This window comes from Emys orbicularis, chromosome 4, assembly GCF_028017835.1.
Source record: "Emys orbicularis isolate rEmyOrb1 chromosome 4, rEmyOrb1.hap1, whole genome shotgun sequence".
NCBI classification, from domain to species: domain Eukaryota; kingdom Metazoa; phylum Chordata; order Testudines; family Emydidae; genus Emys; species Emys orbicularis.
In genome coordinates, this window is record NC_088686.1 from 43,113,402 (window position 1) to 43,133,801 (window position 20,400).

Consider the following 20,400-nt stretch of genomic DNA (forward strand, 5'->3'; position numbering starts at 1 on the left):
GAAAACCGAAACAAAGAAGTCATTAAGCACCTTTGCCATTTCCACATTTTCTGTTATTGTCTTTCCCCCCTCATTGAGTAACGGGCCTACTCTTTCCTTGATCTTTCTCTTGCTTCTAATGTACATCTCTACCCCAATATAATGCTGTCCTCGGGAGCCAAAAAATCTTACTGCGTTATAGGTGAAACCGCGTTATATCGAACTTGCTTTGATCTGCCGGAGTGCGCAGCCCCGCCCCCCCGGAGCACTGCTTTAAAGCGTTATATCCAAATTCATGTTATATCATGTCGCGTTATATCTGGGTAGAGGTGTATTTGTAGAATGTTTTCTTGTTTCCTTTTATGTCCCTAGTTTGATCTCGTTTTGTGCCTTGGCTTTTCTAATTTTGTCCCTATGTACTTATTTGTTTATATTCATCCTTTGTAATTTGACCGAGTTTCCACTTTTTGTAGGACTCTTTTTTTTTTTTTTTAGTTTTAGATCATTGAGGATCTCCTGGTTAAGCCAGGATGGTCTCTTGCCATGCGTCCTATCTTTCCTACGCAGTGGAATAGTTTGCTCTTGTGCCCTTAATAATGTCTATTTGAAAAACTGCCAACTGTCTTCAACTGTTTTTCCCCTTAGACTTGCTTCCTGTGGGATTTTACCTACCAACTCCCTGAGTTTGCTAAAGTCTGCCTTCTTGAAATCCATTGTCTTTATTGTGCTGTTCTCCCTCCTTCCATTTCTTATAATCATGAGCGCTACCCTTTCGTGATCACTTTCACCCAAGTTGCCTTCCACTTTCAAATTCTCAACCAGTTCCTCCCTATTTGTCAAAATCAAATCTAGAACAGCCTCCCCCTAGTAGCTTTCTCCACCTTCTGAAATAAAAAATTGTCTCCAATACATTCCAAGAACTTGCTGGATAATCTGTGCCCTGCTGTGTTAGAGTTAGAAAGCTTTTCCTAATATCTACCCTAAATCTCCCTTGTTGCAGATTAAGCCTATTACTTCTTGACCTACCTTCAGTGGACATGGAGAACAATTGATCACAGTCCATGTATAACCCCCTTTAAACATAGTTAAAGACTTATCAGATCCTCCCTCAGGCGTCTTTTCTCAAGATTAAACGTGCCCAGTTTTGTTTTAATCCTTTCTCATAGGTCAGGCTTTTCTAAACCTTTTCTCATAGTGCTCTGTACAAAGTGAAATGGGTATAGTTTCCCTACAGTGCACTGCAAAACGCCACCTGCCCTAAGCAAAGGGGGAAGGAGCATTTCAGAAACCCAATAAACATCACCTTGGCTGGCTTAGTTTGTACATGTCTGTGTTTTATTTCTTGTTTTGTTTGAAATGTCCTGTACCACAAGAATACAATTTATTTAACAGTTTTTCAGGAGCAGATAATAGTTGAGTAAAATAGATACTGTTTATTGCACTGTCTGACTATAACGCCCTGCATCATTCTCACAGCCTCACTATCTCTCCCGCTTCCCCATATAATGCAGCCACAGAAACGGGGTGGACTTTGACCATGTGTCTGGTTGTAGCTTGTGGATACATGGTGGAAGCTCTTTCTCAGCCGGTTACATTTTAGGGTCTTTCTCAGTGATTTTTCCTTTAATAGTTGCTTACATATTTCTGGTGCAGCATGATTTTATAATATGTTTGTAATAGTTCAAAAATTGATGCAGTCAGGTTAATGAGAGAGAATAACGCCCCCTATTTGGCATGAACTATACTGCCAGGTTGTGGTTCAGTGTTTCTTATGTAGCTTCATTGTTTCACTGTGAGGTAATGCCCGTGTTTGCCCAGAAACCTAGTTCCATGCAGTGTTTCACCATTTATCTGAATTGATCCCTGTGCAATTTGTTTTGCACCGGAGGCCAGAGACCTCTGTTTTCCAAGAGGAATGTGACTGTCTAAGAGGCGCTGTCCCCTCTTGAGTAGGACTGTAGCAGCTGGCAGCTATTTAGTTTATCTGCCTATGCAAAGCTTTGCTGTGTGTGGTACATGGTGAGCGGGAGCTGTGATGCAGCTCCCGTTAGTGTGAATGAATGGTGGACTCAGCTTCATGCTTATGCACGCTTGTTGAGGCACTTACCTCTGTGTGTTGTTTTAAACTAATCTCAGGTGTTTAGTAACCACGTGCATCCCAGAGTTTGGATTCCAGCATCTCCTACACCATGTGAAGTTACAGTAATACAGGACTAGATCAATGACTCTTACACTAGGCATGAATTCCCTATAGGACTCCCAGGGAATCTGTCCTAGAACCTCTTTCCTATTTAAAGACTAGATTGTTATATCACTGACTGTGTGTGTGAGATGTTGCTGAGCATACACTAGCCCAGGGGGTCAGCAACGTTCGGCACGCGGCTCGCCAGGGTAAGCACCCTGGCGGGCCGGGCCAGTTTTATTTACCTGCTGATGCGGCAGGTTCGGCAGCGCGGCTTCTCGCCGCCCCCATTGGCCCAGGACGGCGAACCGCGGCCAGTGGGGGCCGCGATCGGCCGAACCTGCCGCGTCAGCAGGTAAATAAAACTGGCCCGGCCCGCCAGGGTGCTTACCCTGGCGAGCCGCGTGCCGAACATTGCCGACCCCTGCACTAGCCTAAGCAGTCACTGCAGCCCCCCCAGGCTCTCTCAAAGTGTGAGAGGCCTGGAGTGTGACACACCCATAAACCCAAATGCCATTGCTCTTCTGGGCATCCATCCCCCTAGTCTACGTACTGCTGTCATAGTGCTATATTGGCTGGTTAGAGTAAGCCTGGGTGTAGGTTTCCTATGACTACCTCATATGCTAAAGAGCTGTGGCCTTGTTTCCTAGTTAAAGAAGGTGGGGAGCCATTGGGGGGGGGGGTCTGTTCCAGGCATGTGTTCCCTTTGCATTTCCGGGGGGGAGATCACAGCCCTTGCTTAGAGGCAAAGCGATTCATTAACACACTGATTGGTTTTTCCAGCCCATTGAGATACTTATATGGCTTGGTCCAAGGTCTGTCATCTTGGAGCTATGGGTGTGAGGGGACCTGATGGGCACAAGGGTTATGCAGATAAAATGGAGAAAGAGTCCTGCAGCTCTTCTGAGGGCAGAGTGTGTACATCCAGCCTGCTTTAGGCTCTGCTTATCTCCACTGGTAGCACGTTAGGGGAGAAGGGTGAGGCGGTAACTGCAGAAAGCACCTTCAAAAGCTTTACACTCCACTATCACTACAAGAATTACACCACTAAACTCTTCAGGCTGAACTAGCCAGCAGCCTCGGGGGGACGGGACCTAGATTCAGCAGCTCCCTCCTTCCTCACTTTCCCTTAGTGACTCAAAAACTGTCTCACCCGGAGGAGTGTAGGAAAAGCCCTTTTGCAACAAAGAGATAAGGCTACTGCCAGGGACCTGTGGCTGAGGCCATTGATGTTAATCACTTCTGAGGGCTTCCCCAGCCAGGTCTGCACCAGGGTGCTTTGCACAGAAGAGGCATGGCCATGCTTGCTCAGAACAGAGGTCAGTGCAGCTGCCTGCAGCGCTCCAGGTGGAAATGGCATTGACAGGCAGTGAATCCAGGGTGTTGGCCACAGTGCTGGGGAGAGCCCATCCCAGCTTGTGAGTAAAATTACCTGATGCTACACAGCCAGAAACAGCTGCCAAGGTGCAGCATGTACTCAGAGCTGGCTACACGCCGACAACAGGTTTTTCCCATCTCAGGTCACAGAGCATTATGGGGATGTTTTATACAATCAAAGTCTCTGTTTCCAGAGCAGCTGGTGAGCAGCACCGGAGTCTCTTCGAAGCACAAGGCTGCTGTCCATTCTCGGCCTTGAGGAAGTGGATGCACATCTCCCAAGTGACAGCTGGCTCTGCCATCTAAGCCTTGTATTGGGTTGTTCTTCTGTTCTCTAACGTGGTTGATCCAGAAAGGGAGTGAGTGTAGCACTAGCAAAAGTTGTTTGAATGACAGCCCTGGACAATGATGCCTGCTTCTCTCATGGAGATCAAGCTCCACTATACTGCTTGCTAATGTGCCTCACCCTTGCCTCAGAGGTACTACTTCTAGGGAGTTCATAGCCTTTCTCCTGAGACTGCCAGCAAGGGCTCAATGAGTGCCAGTCCTGCTGGTAGTTTTAGGATGCACAAATTAACCAAGACTCTTCACCCCGTCCCAAATCTGGTGCCAGAAGATAATTTTTGGCCATCACTGTGTCAGGCTGGCTTTGAACAAGTGCCCTAGAAGAGATAGTCACTAAAACTCCTTCCCCAATTTCTTCAGCCACCCAAGTTCCCCTCTGACTGCTGGAGTTGGGGTATTTCCCCTCTAGAAAACCACTCTAGAAACCTGGTTCGAGGTGGGGAGTAGGAGAACCCTAGGAGAGAGGCACAAACCTCCATGAATGTTTCTTGAAAATAAATATTTTCTTTTGGAGCCAGCCCCATGAGGCCTCACGAGGCCATAGAGTAGTCCGAGATGGGCTGTTGATTATTTTTGGGGTGGAAGGGAGGCAAGGGACATGGCCAATGGTAAGTGGGAGTCAGGGATTAAATGACTCCATTTAAATGTGTTTTCAGTTGGCATCAACTAGCAGCTTCCCGGGCCTGTGGTACATAGTTTTCTCCAAAGGACAATTCCCTTTGTTCCCAACCAATGAGTGGAGTAAAGTCCAAGCATCTATGGAGGTAAACATCCATTCTCTCAAAAATGGATGGGCAATCCCTGGGTGGGAGAGGGGGGTATTTACATTTGGGCCCCGTTATTACAGACAGGTATTTGTGTCATGTGAGTGGGGGAAGGACGATTTTCTGAGTTGACGAGGCAGATTTGATGCACTGCATGGTGGAAATGAGGGGATTTTAATTAGCACCATGTGTGAGGATGCAGAGACTATCATGTGAATCCAGCACCGGAGCAAAATGTCAGGCTCATCCCCTCGCGAGTGGGGACTTGCATTCTCTGAAACATGGAGCCTCCCACTTGACTAGCCTGTGGGATTGCCCCAGGATTAGAATAGCCAGGCCTAATGACACACTGTACAAGATCACGGATTATTTTACATGGGCAGGAGCATCTTTCCCAATAGGAAGTGGGGCCTCTATGTACATGTGTTATGTGTAGCTAGAGGAGTGCAGGAGGCATCCATTTTTGAGTGAAGAGGTCCCATGAGGCTCTTCTCTAAACAAGCACCTGCCCCATGGGCCTGTGAGCTGGGACGAGATGACAAACAGCAGGAGGTGCCTTCTCTGCCTCCCCCCTCACAACACCAGTAGATGAAGTCTATTGACTCTTTGCTTCCTCATGTCCTGTTTCAATCCCCCCTCCCCTCTCCAGAGTTGGTGGAGGGAGCTGGGGAACAGGCTTCCCCGGATAGGGCAGAGAGGCTCAGGGGCCCACATTCCCTCCAGCCCCTTCTGCAAGTGCATGAGCGTGAGCCCGCTCTGGTACTTCCTACAGAGAAAACAAAAACAGAGAAACAGGTGACTGATTAAAAGAGTTTCCCCCTCTGTACATGAGAGTCTGCAGACAGGCCGACAGCTGGACGTTAAATAATTCTTCCATACTAAATGATTGGAGATAAAAGCCAGCCCCTGCTGCTGTTTGGATTGCTCTGTGTCTGCGTCTTTGTTTCTAGTTTGTTCCCCGGCCGCTGTGGGCTGGCACCAGTGCCGTCAGACCTTGGCCTCTAGCATTTCTAAGAAGAGTTTGTGCATGGGGACCTTGCCCTGCAGTTTGATGCTGTAGAAGTGCTGCACCGCTTTGGCGGCCGTCTGCCGCAGGAGGGGCAAGGTCAGCAGCAGCTTGCCCGCCCGCCGCGGCTCCTCGTGGCGCTGACTCAGCTCGTAATCCTGCAGGGCTTCATGGAGAAGGTCCTGGAGTTTCTGCACCGCCTCCATGTCCTCTATGTGCATGGAATCTGCGAGGGGGGATGAATAGCAAAGAGCAACGGTCAAAAAACACAACTGCATTTTTCATTTGAATCTAAGGCTTTGTCAATGCTGCGGCTGCTGGAAAGTAGCTCATGGGTAGGAAGCATCAGGGCCCATGTGAGAAGAGCTGTCAGGGTGGGTGTGCCCCCAGTGTGGCTGCCTGTGCCAGGCTTTGCAGCACTCTGGCAGTGGGTGCTCAGGGGCCATTAGGGTTGCAAAGGGTGGCTGGTGAATTGGATTATAAACAAACCACTTCTACAGGTGGGCTAGAGAGCTGTGCAAGAACGATGCTAGCTTGAGGTTAGGCTGGGTACTTGGCTACTCCTCTGCTTACCAGCCCTCTGGGTTCCTGAGGGGGAGTGGCATGAACAGTGAGGGGGTGCTGCTATGCCACCAATCAGAAGTGATCACAGTAGGTATAATTAACACTTCCACAGAGCTTCATCTGTATGAACTAATTGCTGAGCAGCTGCTCAGGGTGGCAGAGAGATGGAAACACTTCCTGGAGTACTGGCAGGACCATACCCAGCTCAGGACATGGTGGAGCAGAGGCTCACAGAGCGGCGACAGTGTGGTTTTTAACCAGCAAAAATAAAACTATCCTTTCTTCACAGCTGCTTTGTGGCTCCCCCCCCCGCCCCCCCCCGTTTGCTGAGCAGTGTGACTGGAGTGGCTGCACAATCTAGCTGAGGCACATGGGCAGTTGCTAACACCACGCTTTTGCCCTTGAGGTGAGTGCTTACAATCGTACTTTGCCGGTCTCAGTGTGCTTTACAGATAAGCCTCAAACCCCAGCTGAGAGGAAGGGGAAACTGAGGCACAGAGCTGCTAAGTGACTTGTCCAAAGGTGCAGCGAGTCAGCTTCAAAAGAGAACACCAGATCTGACTCCTTATCACTAGCTCTGTGCCCCAGCTCACGCTCCCGGTGTTCATTCCCTTCGGGGCAGTGGGATCAGGTGGAAGCGTGTACCTTGCTGTGCTTTATATACCAGGTACTCTTGGAGAGGGGTTGCTGTTGTATGATAGGTGAATCAGAGTAACAGTGCTGCTTCTCTTCGCCAGCTGATTTCTATAGGCTGAAGAGCCTTAGCAGCAATGTATTTCCCATTACCTCGCCTCTGTGTTTCTTTTATAAAGACCCAGCCGCACCCCAAACCCATTCTCTATGCTAAGAAGAGCTGAGAAGAGCTCCAAATCTGCAGCGGCCTGCAAAAACTAAAATAACATTGCAGGATTAATTTCCCAGCAATCCATCAGTGAGCCAGTGTTGATTGCATTGATAAACTGTTAATTACAAAATCAATGGCTATGAATTTTTACAGCTGCCAGAGCACCAAGGAGGAGGGAGGCTGCCAGGCTGTGGCCCACAGGGGCATACGGCATGGTAATCTAAGGACTCCCTCCTAATGTGCATTCAGCAAGAGCCATGCCTGCACTTTGCAGAGCTCCGTGGATGGGGGACAGAGTGCACGTGTGATAATGGACAGCCAGCCTTTGTTGGGTTAGGCTAAACAAGTCAAGCTCCTTGAGTCTCCTCTCGTAAAGTAGGTTTTCCATTACTCTGGTCATCCTAGTAGCCCTTCTCTGCACCTGTTCCAGTTTGAATTCATCTTTCTTAAACATGGGAGACTAGCACTGCATGTAGTATTCCAGATGAGGTCTCGACAGTGCCTTGTGTAATGGCAATAACACTTCTCTCTCTCTGCTGGAAATACCTCGCCTGATGCATTCTAGGATTGCATTAGCCTTTTTCACGGCTGCATCACATTGGTGGCTCATAGTCATCCTGTGGTCAAACAATGCACCCAGGTCTTTCTCCTCCTCTGTTGCTTCCAACTGATATCTCTCCAGCTTATATCAAAAATTCTTGTTATTAGTCCCTACATGCATGACATTGCATTTTGCTCTATTACATTTTATCCCATTTCTATTACTCCAGTTTTCAACATACTCTAGGTCGTCTTGTATGCTATTCTGATCCGCCTCCATATTGGCAATACCTCCCAACTTTGTGTCATCCACAGATTTTATTAGCACACTCCCACTTTTTGTGCCAAGGTCATTAATGAAAATGTTAAATAAGATTGGTCCCAACACCGATCCCTGAGGAACTCCACTAGTAACCTTCCTCCAGGCTGACAATTCACATTTCAGAATGACCCACTGTAATCTCCCTTTTAACCAGTTCTTTAGCCACCTTTCAGTTCTCTCATTAATCCCCATCTTTTCCAATTTAACTAATAATTTCCCATGTGGAACTGTAGCAAATGCCTTACTGGAATCCAGTTAGATTAGATCTACTGCATTTCCTTTGACTAAAAAATCAGTTATCTGCTCAAAGGAGGAGATCAGGTTCATCTGGCATGATCTAACTTTTGTAAAACCGTGTTGTATTTTATTCTAATTACTGTTTATCTCTATATCCTTAATTATTTTATCTTTCAAAATTTGTTCCAAGACCTTGCGTATAATTGAGGTCAAACTAACAGGCCTGTCATTTTCCGGATCACTTTTTTCCCTCTTTCTTAAAAATAGGTTCCATATTAGCAATTCTCCAGTCAGAGGGCATGACCATCCCTCCAGTTTACAGATTCATTAAAAATCCTTGCTAGTGGGCTTGTAGTTTCATGTGGCAGTTCCTTTAGTATTCTTCTATGGAGATTATCCAGGTCCTCTGATTTGGTCCCATTAAGCTGTTTGAGTTTGACTTCCACCTTGGATGTGGTAATTTCTGCTTCCATATCCTCATTCCCAATAGCCACCCTGCCACTATTCCCAAAGCTCTTTATTAGCCTTATTAAAAACAGAGGCCATGCCTAGATTATCTTTCATCTCCACTCTATTCTTAGTGCTTAGCAGCCCCACTTCTTCTTTCCTTATTGTTTATATAGCTATATAACCTTTTACTATTGGCTTTAGTTTCCTTTGCGATATCCAACTCTGTTTGGCTTTTGGCAGTTCTCACTTTTTCCCTAAACTTTCTGTCCTCCAGGAGATAGCTTTCCTTGATGATCTGTCCCATCTTCCATTCCTTGTAGGCTTTCTGCTTTCTCTTAACCTCTTGGAGGTGCTTGCTCATCCAGTTTGGATGAATTTCCCCCCCCCCCCCCCCCCCCCCCGTGCTTGGGATGCAGGTTTCAGATAGCTTCTGCAACTTTGACAAAGTAATTCTAAGCCTCCTGTACATTCATATCCTTGAGTTCTTCAGTCCAGTCCACTTCCCTAACTAATTCCCTTTTGAAATCAAAGGCCTTAGTTGCAGACTTATTTTTGTTTATCCTTCCACTTAGTTTAAACTGAATTAGCTCATGATCCCTAGAGTTGGGGACTGGCTCAGAGGTACAGCTATAGGTGCAGGTGTTGGCCATTTGCATGCAAGCATTTATATGTGTCACTGCATTTGTGCCCCTTGCTATGGAAATTGAGTCCATAGTGACATTACAAGGACATTAAGGTTAAGTCAAGTACTAAAAAGTTAGAAAATGCCAGCCTAAGGTTAGCTTAATTCAGCCACGTGTGTGTATAGATTGTGATACAGTTTTTAGTTACATGATCACATCCTATTTTTCACACAGGAAAAAAACAGACGCATGCAGGGAGATCTCACACGCTGTTGACTTTCAAACATTCGAGCAAGAAATACCGGGACTGTAAAAACCAAATTCTGCTTGCAGCTGTATTGCACCAACCCACTGAAGTCAAAGCGGTTGCACCCCTGTAACTGAGAGCAGGATTTGGCCCAGTGTTTTCTAACCCTTACCCTTGTTTTTCCTGATTCATGGAGTCAGAAGCAGAACCACAAAGCAGCTGCTGAGAGTTGGTTGCTTTATTTTATGGTAAATATTGTTCTGTCACTGCCCTGTAACTCTCCCCACAGACTGTCTGCTCCAGCCTGTCCTGAGCTGGGCACTGCCCCAGGCATGAGCATGATCAAGAGAGAGCAACACCGAGTACTGAAGTGCCGATTGCAAAAAACCCTGATGATAGCATCGAACTCATAGGTCCCCACTTAGAGCACAGCCCACAAAACAGCCTCCTGTGGTACCCCTTAGCACTTTAGCCCAGCTGGGTGAGTGTTAGGGCCTGTAGCTTCCTTCACACCACTGCTCTGGTTTCTGCTCCCTGTCGAATGGAGGGACCCTCCTTTTAGGTTGGAGGCTATTTCTTCATAAAGAGTTTATTAGATTGTGGAATTGTGGCTTTTTGGCAATGAAGAAAGAGGCCCACTGTGGCTAAAAGCCCAGCTTGGTCCAGTCCAAAGTGAAGGCAGCAATTAGAAATATAAAAGCAACTCATAACAAATGGAAAAAGAGGGAAATAGATGGCAATCAATATAAATTAGAAGTGATGAAGTGCAGAAAATTGATAAGGGAAACTAAGGACATCAGGGAAAAATCCATGGCTGGCAGGCTAAGGACAATAATGAAGGTTTATTTTAAAAGTATATTAGGAACAAAAGAAATTCTAGCAACAGTACTCCATTACTAGATGGAAATTGTGCACTTGTTAATAATGATGCGGAAAAGGCAGTAGTATTCAATAAATATTTCTGTTCTGTATTTGGAAAAAAGCAGAATGATGTAATCTCATTATCTGAGGATGATGAACTACTGTCCAGTCCATGAGTAACTGAGGACGACCTTAGACAACATCTCGGTATGAACAGGTTTAAAATCAGTAGCCCAGATAACTTGTACCCAACAATCCTAAAATATTTGGCTCAGGAGCTTTGTCTCAAAGATAATTTTTTAATAAATCTTGGAATATCAGGGAAAATCCAGAAGACTGGAAGAATGCGAATATGCCAATATTCAAAAAGGTGAAGCTCAGGGAATTAGGCGAGTTAGCCTGAGTTCAATCCTAGGAAAAATAATGGAAAAGCTGATTCAGGATTCCATTAATAAAGAATAGGAATATAACATTTGACAGTCAACATTATTTGATGGAAAATAAGACATGTCAAACAAACCTGATTTTGTTCTTTGGGGAGATTGCAAGTTTGCTTGATAAAGGTAACTGAATAGATATAATAGATGGAGACTTTTGTAACATGTTTGACTTAGTAGCACACAACACTGATTAAAAAATTAGCACTATAGCAATAAAGCATGTTAACTGGCTAACTGACAGATCTCAAAAAGTAGTTGTCAATGGGGAATCGTCTTCAAATGGGGTTGTTTCTAGTGGGGTTCTGCAGGAATTGGTACTAGGCCTGACGCTATTCAACATTTTCATCAATGATCTGGCAGTAAATATAAAATCACTGCTGGTACTGGTACAACTTGTGGGTGACAGATTGTCAGAGTGGTAACTAATGATGAGGACCGTGTGATCATACAGAGCAACCATTGAAACAAAATGCCAAGTTATCCATCTAGGGACAAAGAATGCAGACAACACCGCTAGAATGGGGAATTGTATCCTGGAGAGCAGTGAATCTGAAAATAATTTAGAGGATCATAGTGGACAAGCAGTTCAACATGAGCAGCCACTGCAAAGCTATGGTAAAAAGGGCCAATGTGGTCTTATAAACGGGAGTAGTGAGAGGACTTTCCCTTTGTTACAGCATTGGGGGAACCGAGACTGGAATAATGCATACAGTTCTAGTGTCCATGTTTTAAAAAGAATGGTGAGAAATTGAAGAGGGTGTAAAAAAGAGCCACAAAATTATTCAAGGGCTGAAAAAAATGCCTTACAGTGAGAGATTAAACAGCTTGATTGGTTTAGTTTACCAAAAAGAAGTTTGGGAGCTGACTTGATTATGCTGTCTGAGTACCTTCACGGGGAGAAAATACGAGGCACTAAAGGGCTCTTTAATCTAGTTGAGAAAGGCATAACATGAACCAATAGCTGGAAGCTGAAGCCAGCCAAATTCAAATGGGAATGTAAGGACAAACTGTTAACAGTGAGGGTGATTAACCATGGAACCAACTATCCAGGGAAGTGGTGGATTCTCCATTTCTTGATATCTTCAAGACGGGATGCCTTTCTGGAAGCTCTGCTTTAGACTATTACAAACACAGCTCATTGAGCTCAATACAGAGTAACTGGGTAAAGTTAAATGGCCTGTGTTATAGACTAGATCAGGGGTTCTCAACCTTTATCTTTCTGAGATTCCACCGCCCAGCTGTGTCACGACATATTTTTTCTGCATATAAAAGCCAGGGCCAGCATTAGGGGGTAGCAAACAGGGCAAGTGCCTGGGTCCCCATGCCCCGGGGCCCCCGCAAAGCTAAGTTGCTCAGGCTTAGGCTTTGGCTTGAGCCCCGGGTGTGGGGCCTTGGGGCATCAGCCCCATGCAGTGGGGCTTTGGCTTTCTCCCTTGGGCCCCAGCAAATCTAATACTGGCCCTGCTTGGCAGACCCCCGAAACCTGCTCGCGTCCCCCAGGGGACCCCAGATGTCTGGTTGAGAACCACTGGACTAGATGATCTAATGGTCCCATCTGGCCTTAAGCGCTATGAATCTCTGAAAGCTTAGGCAGGCAAATCTCATCATGCAGTAGCTTTAGCTCTGGTGACTTACACATCTGTCCACCAGGGAACAGTGAGAATAGCAACCTTTTCAGCTGCATGTGCAGTATTAACATAGCACACACTATCTGTTGTGATTTGGGGCAAGCTCTTACTGCCCTAATCCCAACCAGTGCGCCTCACTCTGCTCTGGAGGGCCTCTCCCCATTTTGTAGCTGAACTGGAGTTTACTCTCTGTGGCCTGTTCAGACCTTGGATTCTCTGATGAGGTTGCTAACAAAGGGGGACAGTTAGTGCCAACTGGAGTGGTGGTTTTGGTGTTGGGGCCAATTGTCAACTGGGATTGGAACCCTCAACTAAGTTCACACTGGCCAACACCCCATTCGTTTGAGTAGGGTGTAAAATTTGATTTTACAGTCTGACTTCTCTATAGTCACCACTGAGCTGGGCCAGATTCAAACAGGGCCTTAGAAACAAAAAGTGCTGAATCCCATTTTCCAAGAACCAGCCGGCTCCCCCTGACCTGGGCTTGAATAGGAACTGGTGACTTCAAGGTAAAAGGCTCCATATCCCATTCTCTGATCCAGCCTGTCCCCCTGACCTAGGTCTGACTGGATCCAGTACACTAGTGGGCAAATTCAGTAGTTTTCTCTCCAAAAGCCAGCCAGTCCCCCGTCTCAACGAACTTGAGGCCAGATTGGAGCTGGGGACTCATGAGTGAAAGGGCTCATATCTCATACCTCAACTCCTGCTCCAGCCAATCATTCCTCTCCAACCAGGGCCCATATTGGGAGCAGCATTCTAAGAGGGAAAAGGGTCTATACCCTATTTCCAGACCCCTGAAGATAAGGCCTACATTTTCACCAGGTACTCAATTCACTTCTAAGCTGAAAGAAAAACAGTGTGAGAGAGTGGGCGCTGTGTTAGACCCACTGGAGAGACTCATTGTTACCAGGAGCCAGCGCATAGCCAGGCACTGGTCCTCTGACTTTTCAGGAGCATCTTAGAGTGCGAGATCCATGTTGGCCTTGGCTCCCTGAGCCTCACATCAGTCCGGGCCGTGGTTTTACCTGAGTTGGCAAGGGCCAGGGCCTTGAGTGTGACAAACTCCTCCTTCTCCACCTTCAGCTTCTTGTACCGGCGCACCAGCTGCAGGATGGCCAGGTAGAGCTCCAGCAGCCCCGTCAGGCGCGAATGCTCCTCATCCATGATGTAGTCCTCGGCATAGACCAGCTTGTCCTCGTAGGGCAGTGAGCGGTACACAATGCCCAGGATGAGGATCTCCATCCAGGCGCTCTGCAGGAGGCTCATCTGGTCCCCCAGGGAGAGATTAGAGAAACCTGACAGGGCAAATGACAAGCAGGGTCAAACTGGGATGGGCTCCAAAGGCTGTATCCTCAATAGCTCCCCAGTTTTTCTGGGAATCACTCCATCTTCCCAATCCCCTGCACATTACATGGGGTCACTGAGCATCTCTCCAAAGCCTGTGGCGAGCCTCCCAGCCCAGGTCAATATACTTGGGTTTGTGGGGCTCACACTAGCACTCAAAAACTGCTGTGGAGACAGTGCTCTGAAGTTGTGGCCTGGGCTTGAGCTCTAATGCCGCCTCCTTCCCCCCAGGCTTCAGAGCTTGGCCTGCTATGTCTACACAGCTATTTTTAGTGTGTCATTGGGAGCCCAAGTCTTTTGACCTGGGCTGGGAGGCTTGCTGCCGTGGGCCGTGTAGACATGCCCTGTCTAGGTACTTACATGGCCCTCATCCTGTAGTGTCTGGCACCTCTGGAATTTACCCATCTCTCTACTTCCCAGTCCACCTGCAGCCCTGCCTGGAATCCATCCTTTGTGTTCCCCATTTTTCCTTGCAGCACTGTCCTGAATACAGCCCAGTCCTCAGGCCACACCATGGTGGGATGTACCCTGACCCTGTTCCTCCTGCAGTTCTGCCTGGTAGGTACTTTGCTCCCCTGTTCCTCCTGCTGTATTTTCTGTAATGCAACCCAGAGGAGAGTGAGACGAGAGGCGCACTCTGCTCCAGTGTCTGACATACAAGGGAGTGTGAGAAAGATTTCTCCTGAAATGATCAGACCTCATAAGAAGCTTCTCATAAGAAAAGCAATGAGGAAAAACTCTGCTGGAGCCTAAGAAAAAGGAGAGAGACAGCAGAGATGACCTCAGGCTCTGTAGCAGCCTGACATTGGATCCCGAATGGACACAGCTGCCCTGCGTCCATTTGTCAGCAAATCCTAAACACAGTGTGTAGTGTCCCTGCCCACCCTGACAGAGACCTGAGTGGGGTGTCTGTCTCTGTTTAGCAGCACTGGGGCAGCCTGTCCTGGCAATAGTTTCACAGCACTGAGTTGAAATGGGAAGGCCTGAGTATTTCTAAGCAGCAGGAACTTGGTGCAGCATTCTCTCCCCTCCCTCACCTTCAGGCTCCCACCTTTCTCTCCAACACTGGCTTTTTTTCCCCTCTAGTTTTCTCTCCTAACTCAGCGTCCTCTGCCCCTGGATCACTCTCCTCCTGCAGCCCTGTCTAAGCTCATTAGCCTCTGCCTCCGAGACTTCCCAGCCCGACAGGCTGCGAACTGTGCGCAGCGAGATGCCCTTTATTCCCACAGCCTTCACCGCTCACGTCGCTGTGTCTGGGCCCAGGTAACCAGCCACTGCAATGATCATTTGATTTCTCTTGTTATCAAGTCAGCAATTAACAAAAGAGCTGGTGATTGCTGTATTGACCGACTGTGGGTTCTATTTTTCTATCTGTGCTATCTCAGCCCAAGGAAGTGAGGGCAGAGGGATGGGTTAGTCTTATTTATTTATCACTACGCCATGTTTTGTGTTTCTGTTGCCAGGGGAAGCAAAGGGTGATAATGGCATGGCAGCCCTTGGACATCCAATTTCCCTTATCAGGCCCCTGAATAGAAAAGAGGCCCCAGGCCACATTAATTAACAGATACCAATCAGCTGTCACGTGTTGTGTGTGTGTGAGGTCTGGGGGTAGCAGTGGGTGGGAGGGAGGAATCGATAATCCATTGGGGAGGAGTGCCAGAGGGAATAAGGGAACAGCTAAAGACCACCAGGGAGACGAGCTGGAATAGAGAGTGAAATGAGTTAGACTGAATCCCTAGCTGAGTGCTATCTGCCCAACAGCGTCTGGTCTATCATTGCTGTGTGAGGGATGCTCGCGCACAATCCCCATTGTCGCAGGCGTCTCTCCAGATAACAATCCAGGCCTGTTCCAGGCCCTGAATATGTTTGTATAGGAAGGACCTGCTGTGTTCTTAAGTTAGCTAAGGTTGGCCAGGAGTGCATGGAAGTCTTGGAGGTTTAGGTGTTCACATCAGCAAAGTTTGGGGCCCCCTACTGCAGGCTGTCACAGCCAAGAGAACAGTAACGTGTGGGTTCCTTCTTTAAAAAAAATCTGTTTCTCTGAGACCTGCCTCTTCCTTTGTCCTCAGCCTCTCCTCTGGCAGCTAGTATACGGTCCCCTTTTACCCTAGCCCCTAAAGGCAGCATTCTGAGTAAATGGGAGAATGGTCTGATGAGAAGTGTGCATCAGGCTCCTGGCCTCTGGATTTCTGACGCCTTGCTGACACTGCCCTCTGCTGCATGTGGAGCTGATGCTATCCCCTCTGGGAGAGAGGATGTCTGCTTTGCAGAGCAGTTATTATAGCTTCGGTTCCCAAAGTTTATAGCCTCTCTCTCTCTCCTATCTACACTCCCCATTCCCTACCCTCTATCCAACCACTTTGGCATTAGCCGTTCATTCAACTACAGAAAGGAAGGCTGGTCCAGTGCTTCAGGTTCTAGCCTTGAGGGCCCTAGGTTCAACTCCCATAGCTGTCTTGGGTCAGTTGCTTAGTCTTGATCTGCCTCAGTTCCCAATCTGTAAAATGGGGATAATAGCACTTCTCTTCCCGAAAGAGGTGTTGTGACAATAAATATGGTGAAGATTTTGAGGTGCTCAGCCATATGGTAATGGGGCCCAGACACACAGGATTTCCTCCTGCTTTTCTTTTTGGATAGTGTCAATCAGTTCTTCCAAGTTATCTCCTTTCTTTGCAGCTGCCGGTGTGCACAGTATGTGGCCTTGCAGGTGTGTGTACAAAGTCCATCCTGCTCTCTATGGATCTTGTGCATTGCTTTGATTCCTCTGGCCTCACAGAGCAATGCTCAGACCCATCCACCTCTGTAAGTACACCTTATTAATCACCAGTCTTCCCATGATGTCATCCAGTAGCTCCCCAGCTTGACCTACTTGTCCCCAGGCCCAGTACGCAGTACATCCTTTCCTCACTGTGCTAGCATCATCTGGAACAGCCCCCTTTGCTCCTGCACAGACCTGTGTCCTAAACTTTCTCTTCAAAACACACCTTGGAACCCCACCTCCTGCTGGGTTCTGATTCCTAATGAACCAGTTAATTCCTGCCCCCCGGGCTCAGTCATTCTCTCCAAAGTGTCACCTCTGCACCCTAACTCCCATCCCACCTGCAGCTGCTGGTCCAAATCCCTCTTTCACACAGGCATGCTCTCCATTAACTGCAGTAGGCACCCATGTAAGAGCAGAATGTGGCCTGCTCCCTATACTGCTATTGTATTGTTACATACAGTGCCTCCTTTATGGCCTGTATAAATGGCAATCACTTGTGGAAAGGTTTGGAAAACTGCTAGAAAGTATGCTGGATGGAAATGAATTGTGTATATTAGATGGACCTATGCAAGTAGTTCTCAACCCTTCCAGGCTATTGTACCCCTTTTAGGAGGCTGATTTGTCTTGTGTACCCCAAGTTTCACCTCACAAAGTCAGACACGCACAAAAAAGGGTCACAGCACACTATTACTGAAAAACTGCCGACTTTCTCATTTTTACCATATACTTATAAAATAAATTGTGACCCCCCAGGTTGAAAAACTCTGATATAGTATACAGAGCAGTATAAACAAGTCATTGTCAGTACGAAATTTTAGTTTGTATTGATTTTGCTAGTGCTTTTCATGTAGCCTGTTCTAAACTAGGCAAATATCTAGATGAGTTGACGTACCTGCTAGAAGACCTCTGTGTACCCCCAGGGTACATGTACCCCTGGTTGAGAACCACTGACCTATGGCACCTGTGCCTGTCTCTATCAAAGATCAGTCACCACCAGAGATCTGTGATTTAAAGAGCCAGATTCTGATCTCACACTGGTATAAATGAAGTAACTCCATGGACCCCAGCCAAAGTGAACTCTGGATTTACGCTGGTGTCACTGAGATCAGAACGTGGCCCAAGGAGTTTAGGTAGAGATCTGTGGTAAGAACTAGAAGCAGTGAGTGAGTCTGTCCCCAGGAAGAAGGAAGCTTCCTGTTCTACTGGAGCTAGTTAGTAACAGTGTGAGGTTACGGGTCAGTTGGCATTGGCAGGGACTCTACACCCAGCTTCAGCCATCTCCCCTGTTCTTGTCCATTCTCCAGAATCTCTGCCAGTTGGACTAAAATTGGGAGAGTTATTGGCCATAAAGACCTAATCTATATGCACAGCAAATTCACCAGTTGCCTCCTATTCCAATGAAGAAACAAGACTAGGGAGGCAGGTATGATAAGAAACAGTGCATAGACAAAACCCCACTGAATGCAAAAATAGAGATACGGGGTTAGATCCTCAGGTCTGGCTGAGCTTTGCTCAACACAGGGCAAAGAAACTGTTTTATGTCACCTTTGTAATCCCCACCAGCGTGCAGCCAGCTAGAGGCTGTTTCAATCCCTGGTGCAAATTAGAGCACTATTTAGGGCTGCTCTAACTTCCAGCTGCAGGTTGCCACATCCCCTGTGGAAAGTTACTTGATTTGCCCTAGCTGATGTAGTGACATTTGTTTTTTTTATTTCAGTGATTTGGCAGGGTGAGCTCCCAGAATTTTTTTTTTAAACCCACACACATAATTTGTGGCAAGTGGAGTTCATAATCTGTTAATTTATTATCATTTCTGTCATTCTGGAGGGCCATTAGCAGAGGTAATAAAGGGAGCTGTAATTATAGGATCTGAGGCCACTCCAGACACAGCTGCTGTCATTCCACTTGCCATATTTCATTCTGTGCTGGTGCTATCAGCTTCTTAGTGAGAACAGCACAACGGCTACCTTGGGACAGCCTCTGTTGTTGTCCCTCAAGAGAAGTCCCCTCTTCCCGCAGAAAAGCATGTGTAAAAGGTAGATGAAATACAAAGGTGATTAACAGAGGGGCTGGGTAGGAGGAGGAGAAGGAGAGTCTCATCCAAAGGGGAAGGACTCCAAGCTGGCTGGGGAGGACATTGAGCTAATAATGTTTGCTGAACACTTTTAAATCATGTTTTCATGTTACTGATTGCAGGAGAGTGGCTTTAAGCTTAATCTGTTTCATTTTGCTGACATTAAAGAACAAGAGTTTGCTCTGGGACCTGGTATCTGAAGTGCTGGGCCCATTCCTGTGCCTTGGTTTGAAAAACAGCATTCTAATTTAACACAAGACTGACAGATGTGACCTTTAGTCCTTTCGCCTTGTTCTTAGTGTCTGAGATCCAGGGGCTAGATTCACAAGCGGGGCTTAAAGAACAGGAGTACTTGTGGCACCTTAGAGACTAACAAATTTATTTTGAGCATAAACTCAAAATAGTCTGTATCCGCAAAAATGCATCCGAAGAAGTGGGCTGTAGCCCACGAAAGCTTATGCTCAAATAAATGTGTTAGTCTCTAAGGTGCCACAAGTACTCCTGGTCTTTTTGCGGATACAGACTAACCCGGCTGCTACTCTGAAAAGGGGGGCTTAGGCGCCTAACTGCCACTTTAGGTGCCAAAGGCTTTGGATACACTGGCAAGTGAAAGACAAAACTTTTGTTGTTCAGAGATGTTAAAAAACACACACCTCCCTGAAAGCCAAAAGTTTTGTCGATGACAAGCACTGGTGTGAACAGCGCTTTGTTGGCAGGAGCGCTCTCCTGCCGACAACACTAACGCCGCTCGTTGGGGTGGAAGTTTTTTGTCGGCAGCCATGTCGCTAAAAGCTGCATAGTGTAGACATAGCCTTTAAGTCCAACATTTAGAGCCTCAAAAATCCCTATTCCCAGCAGCTCCTTAACACTGTAGGCACCTAAGTTTCCACTGATAAGGTCCCCATGGCATCTAAATTTCTGCCAGGGTCGTGCACATGCCCCCAGCTGCCCAAGTCCTGGGGGCAATGACAACCTAAGTAGTCACTGGAGCAGGGATTTGAACTCTCCCACATGAGTGCCCACCCACGGAGTCAGTCTCAGACTCTAACCCTCTGGAATAAACTCCAAAACAAAAAGCACAGTCACAACTGGGACAGATCACAGCTATGAAAAGAAAACCACCAACCCCTCCCCATCCCAGACTTTTTGGTCTGAGAACTAAGAGGTCAATTTGATGTCATAGGCCATCATCAGATTGCCATTTTGCCAAACTCATCTGTATTTTTTTCTTAGCCATTGCGAGCAACTGCATGACTGCAAACAGTGTGAACTGGAGTTTCAGGTAAGTCATTCTGTGCCTGAAAGCAGGCTGAGCTGCAGCTCTGCCAGAGGTAGTATAAAATTACTGCAGTAACAACGGCCAGAGGCTCAAAGAAAATACACAGCAAATGGCTGTCCTTCCTTATCGAGGTAGATACCAAATCCGCTGGTGTTTGAAAAGGTTCAAAAGCCAATTGGCCATAAGTCTGGCCATGCAACAGTGGAACTCTCTGTTTCAGGCCAAAAGATCCCAAGTGTGGCCATTAAAGGAGCAGAATAGTAGGAAGTGTGCCATGGAGTGTATCTGAACTGCAGAAAAAGCCCTGGGGCAGCAAGTCTCATGGGGTTTGCACTATGAGGCTAAAAGTAGCAGTGTAGGTGTTCCCACTCAGGCTGGAGCGTGGGGGGACGGGTCTCAGAGCCTGGATTCCAGCCCAAGCAGGAATGTCTGCACTGCATGGGAACCCACAGTCTCCTCTGTCCCAGGGGAAGCCTTTATCTATTATGTGCTTCCCCTGTGAGTTACCTCTGACATACAGTTTCTGGTGAAAT

General features: G+C 47.1%; 1 protein-coding gene across 4 annotated transcripts in view; it reads right to left on the bottom strand.

Annotated features, from left to right (window-relative positions):
* Positions 1-5,634: 5,634 nt before the first annotated feature.
* Positions 5,635-20,400, bottom strand: part of ESRRB (estrogen related receptor beta) — a 50,252-nt gene continuing 35,486 nt past the window's right edge. For all 4 annotated transcript variants that reach the window (XM_065402989.1, XM_065402988.1, XM_065402987.1 and 1 more), the window contains 2 exons: positions 13,435-13,704; positions 5,635-5,879 (listed from right to left, as the gene is read on the bottom strand). In XM_065402989.1, the coding sequence (XP_065259061.1) occupies positions 5,635-5,879; positions 13,435-13,704 (515 nt within the window). The remainder of the gene's footprint in view (positions 5,880-13,434; positions 13,705-20,400) is intronic.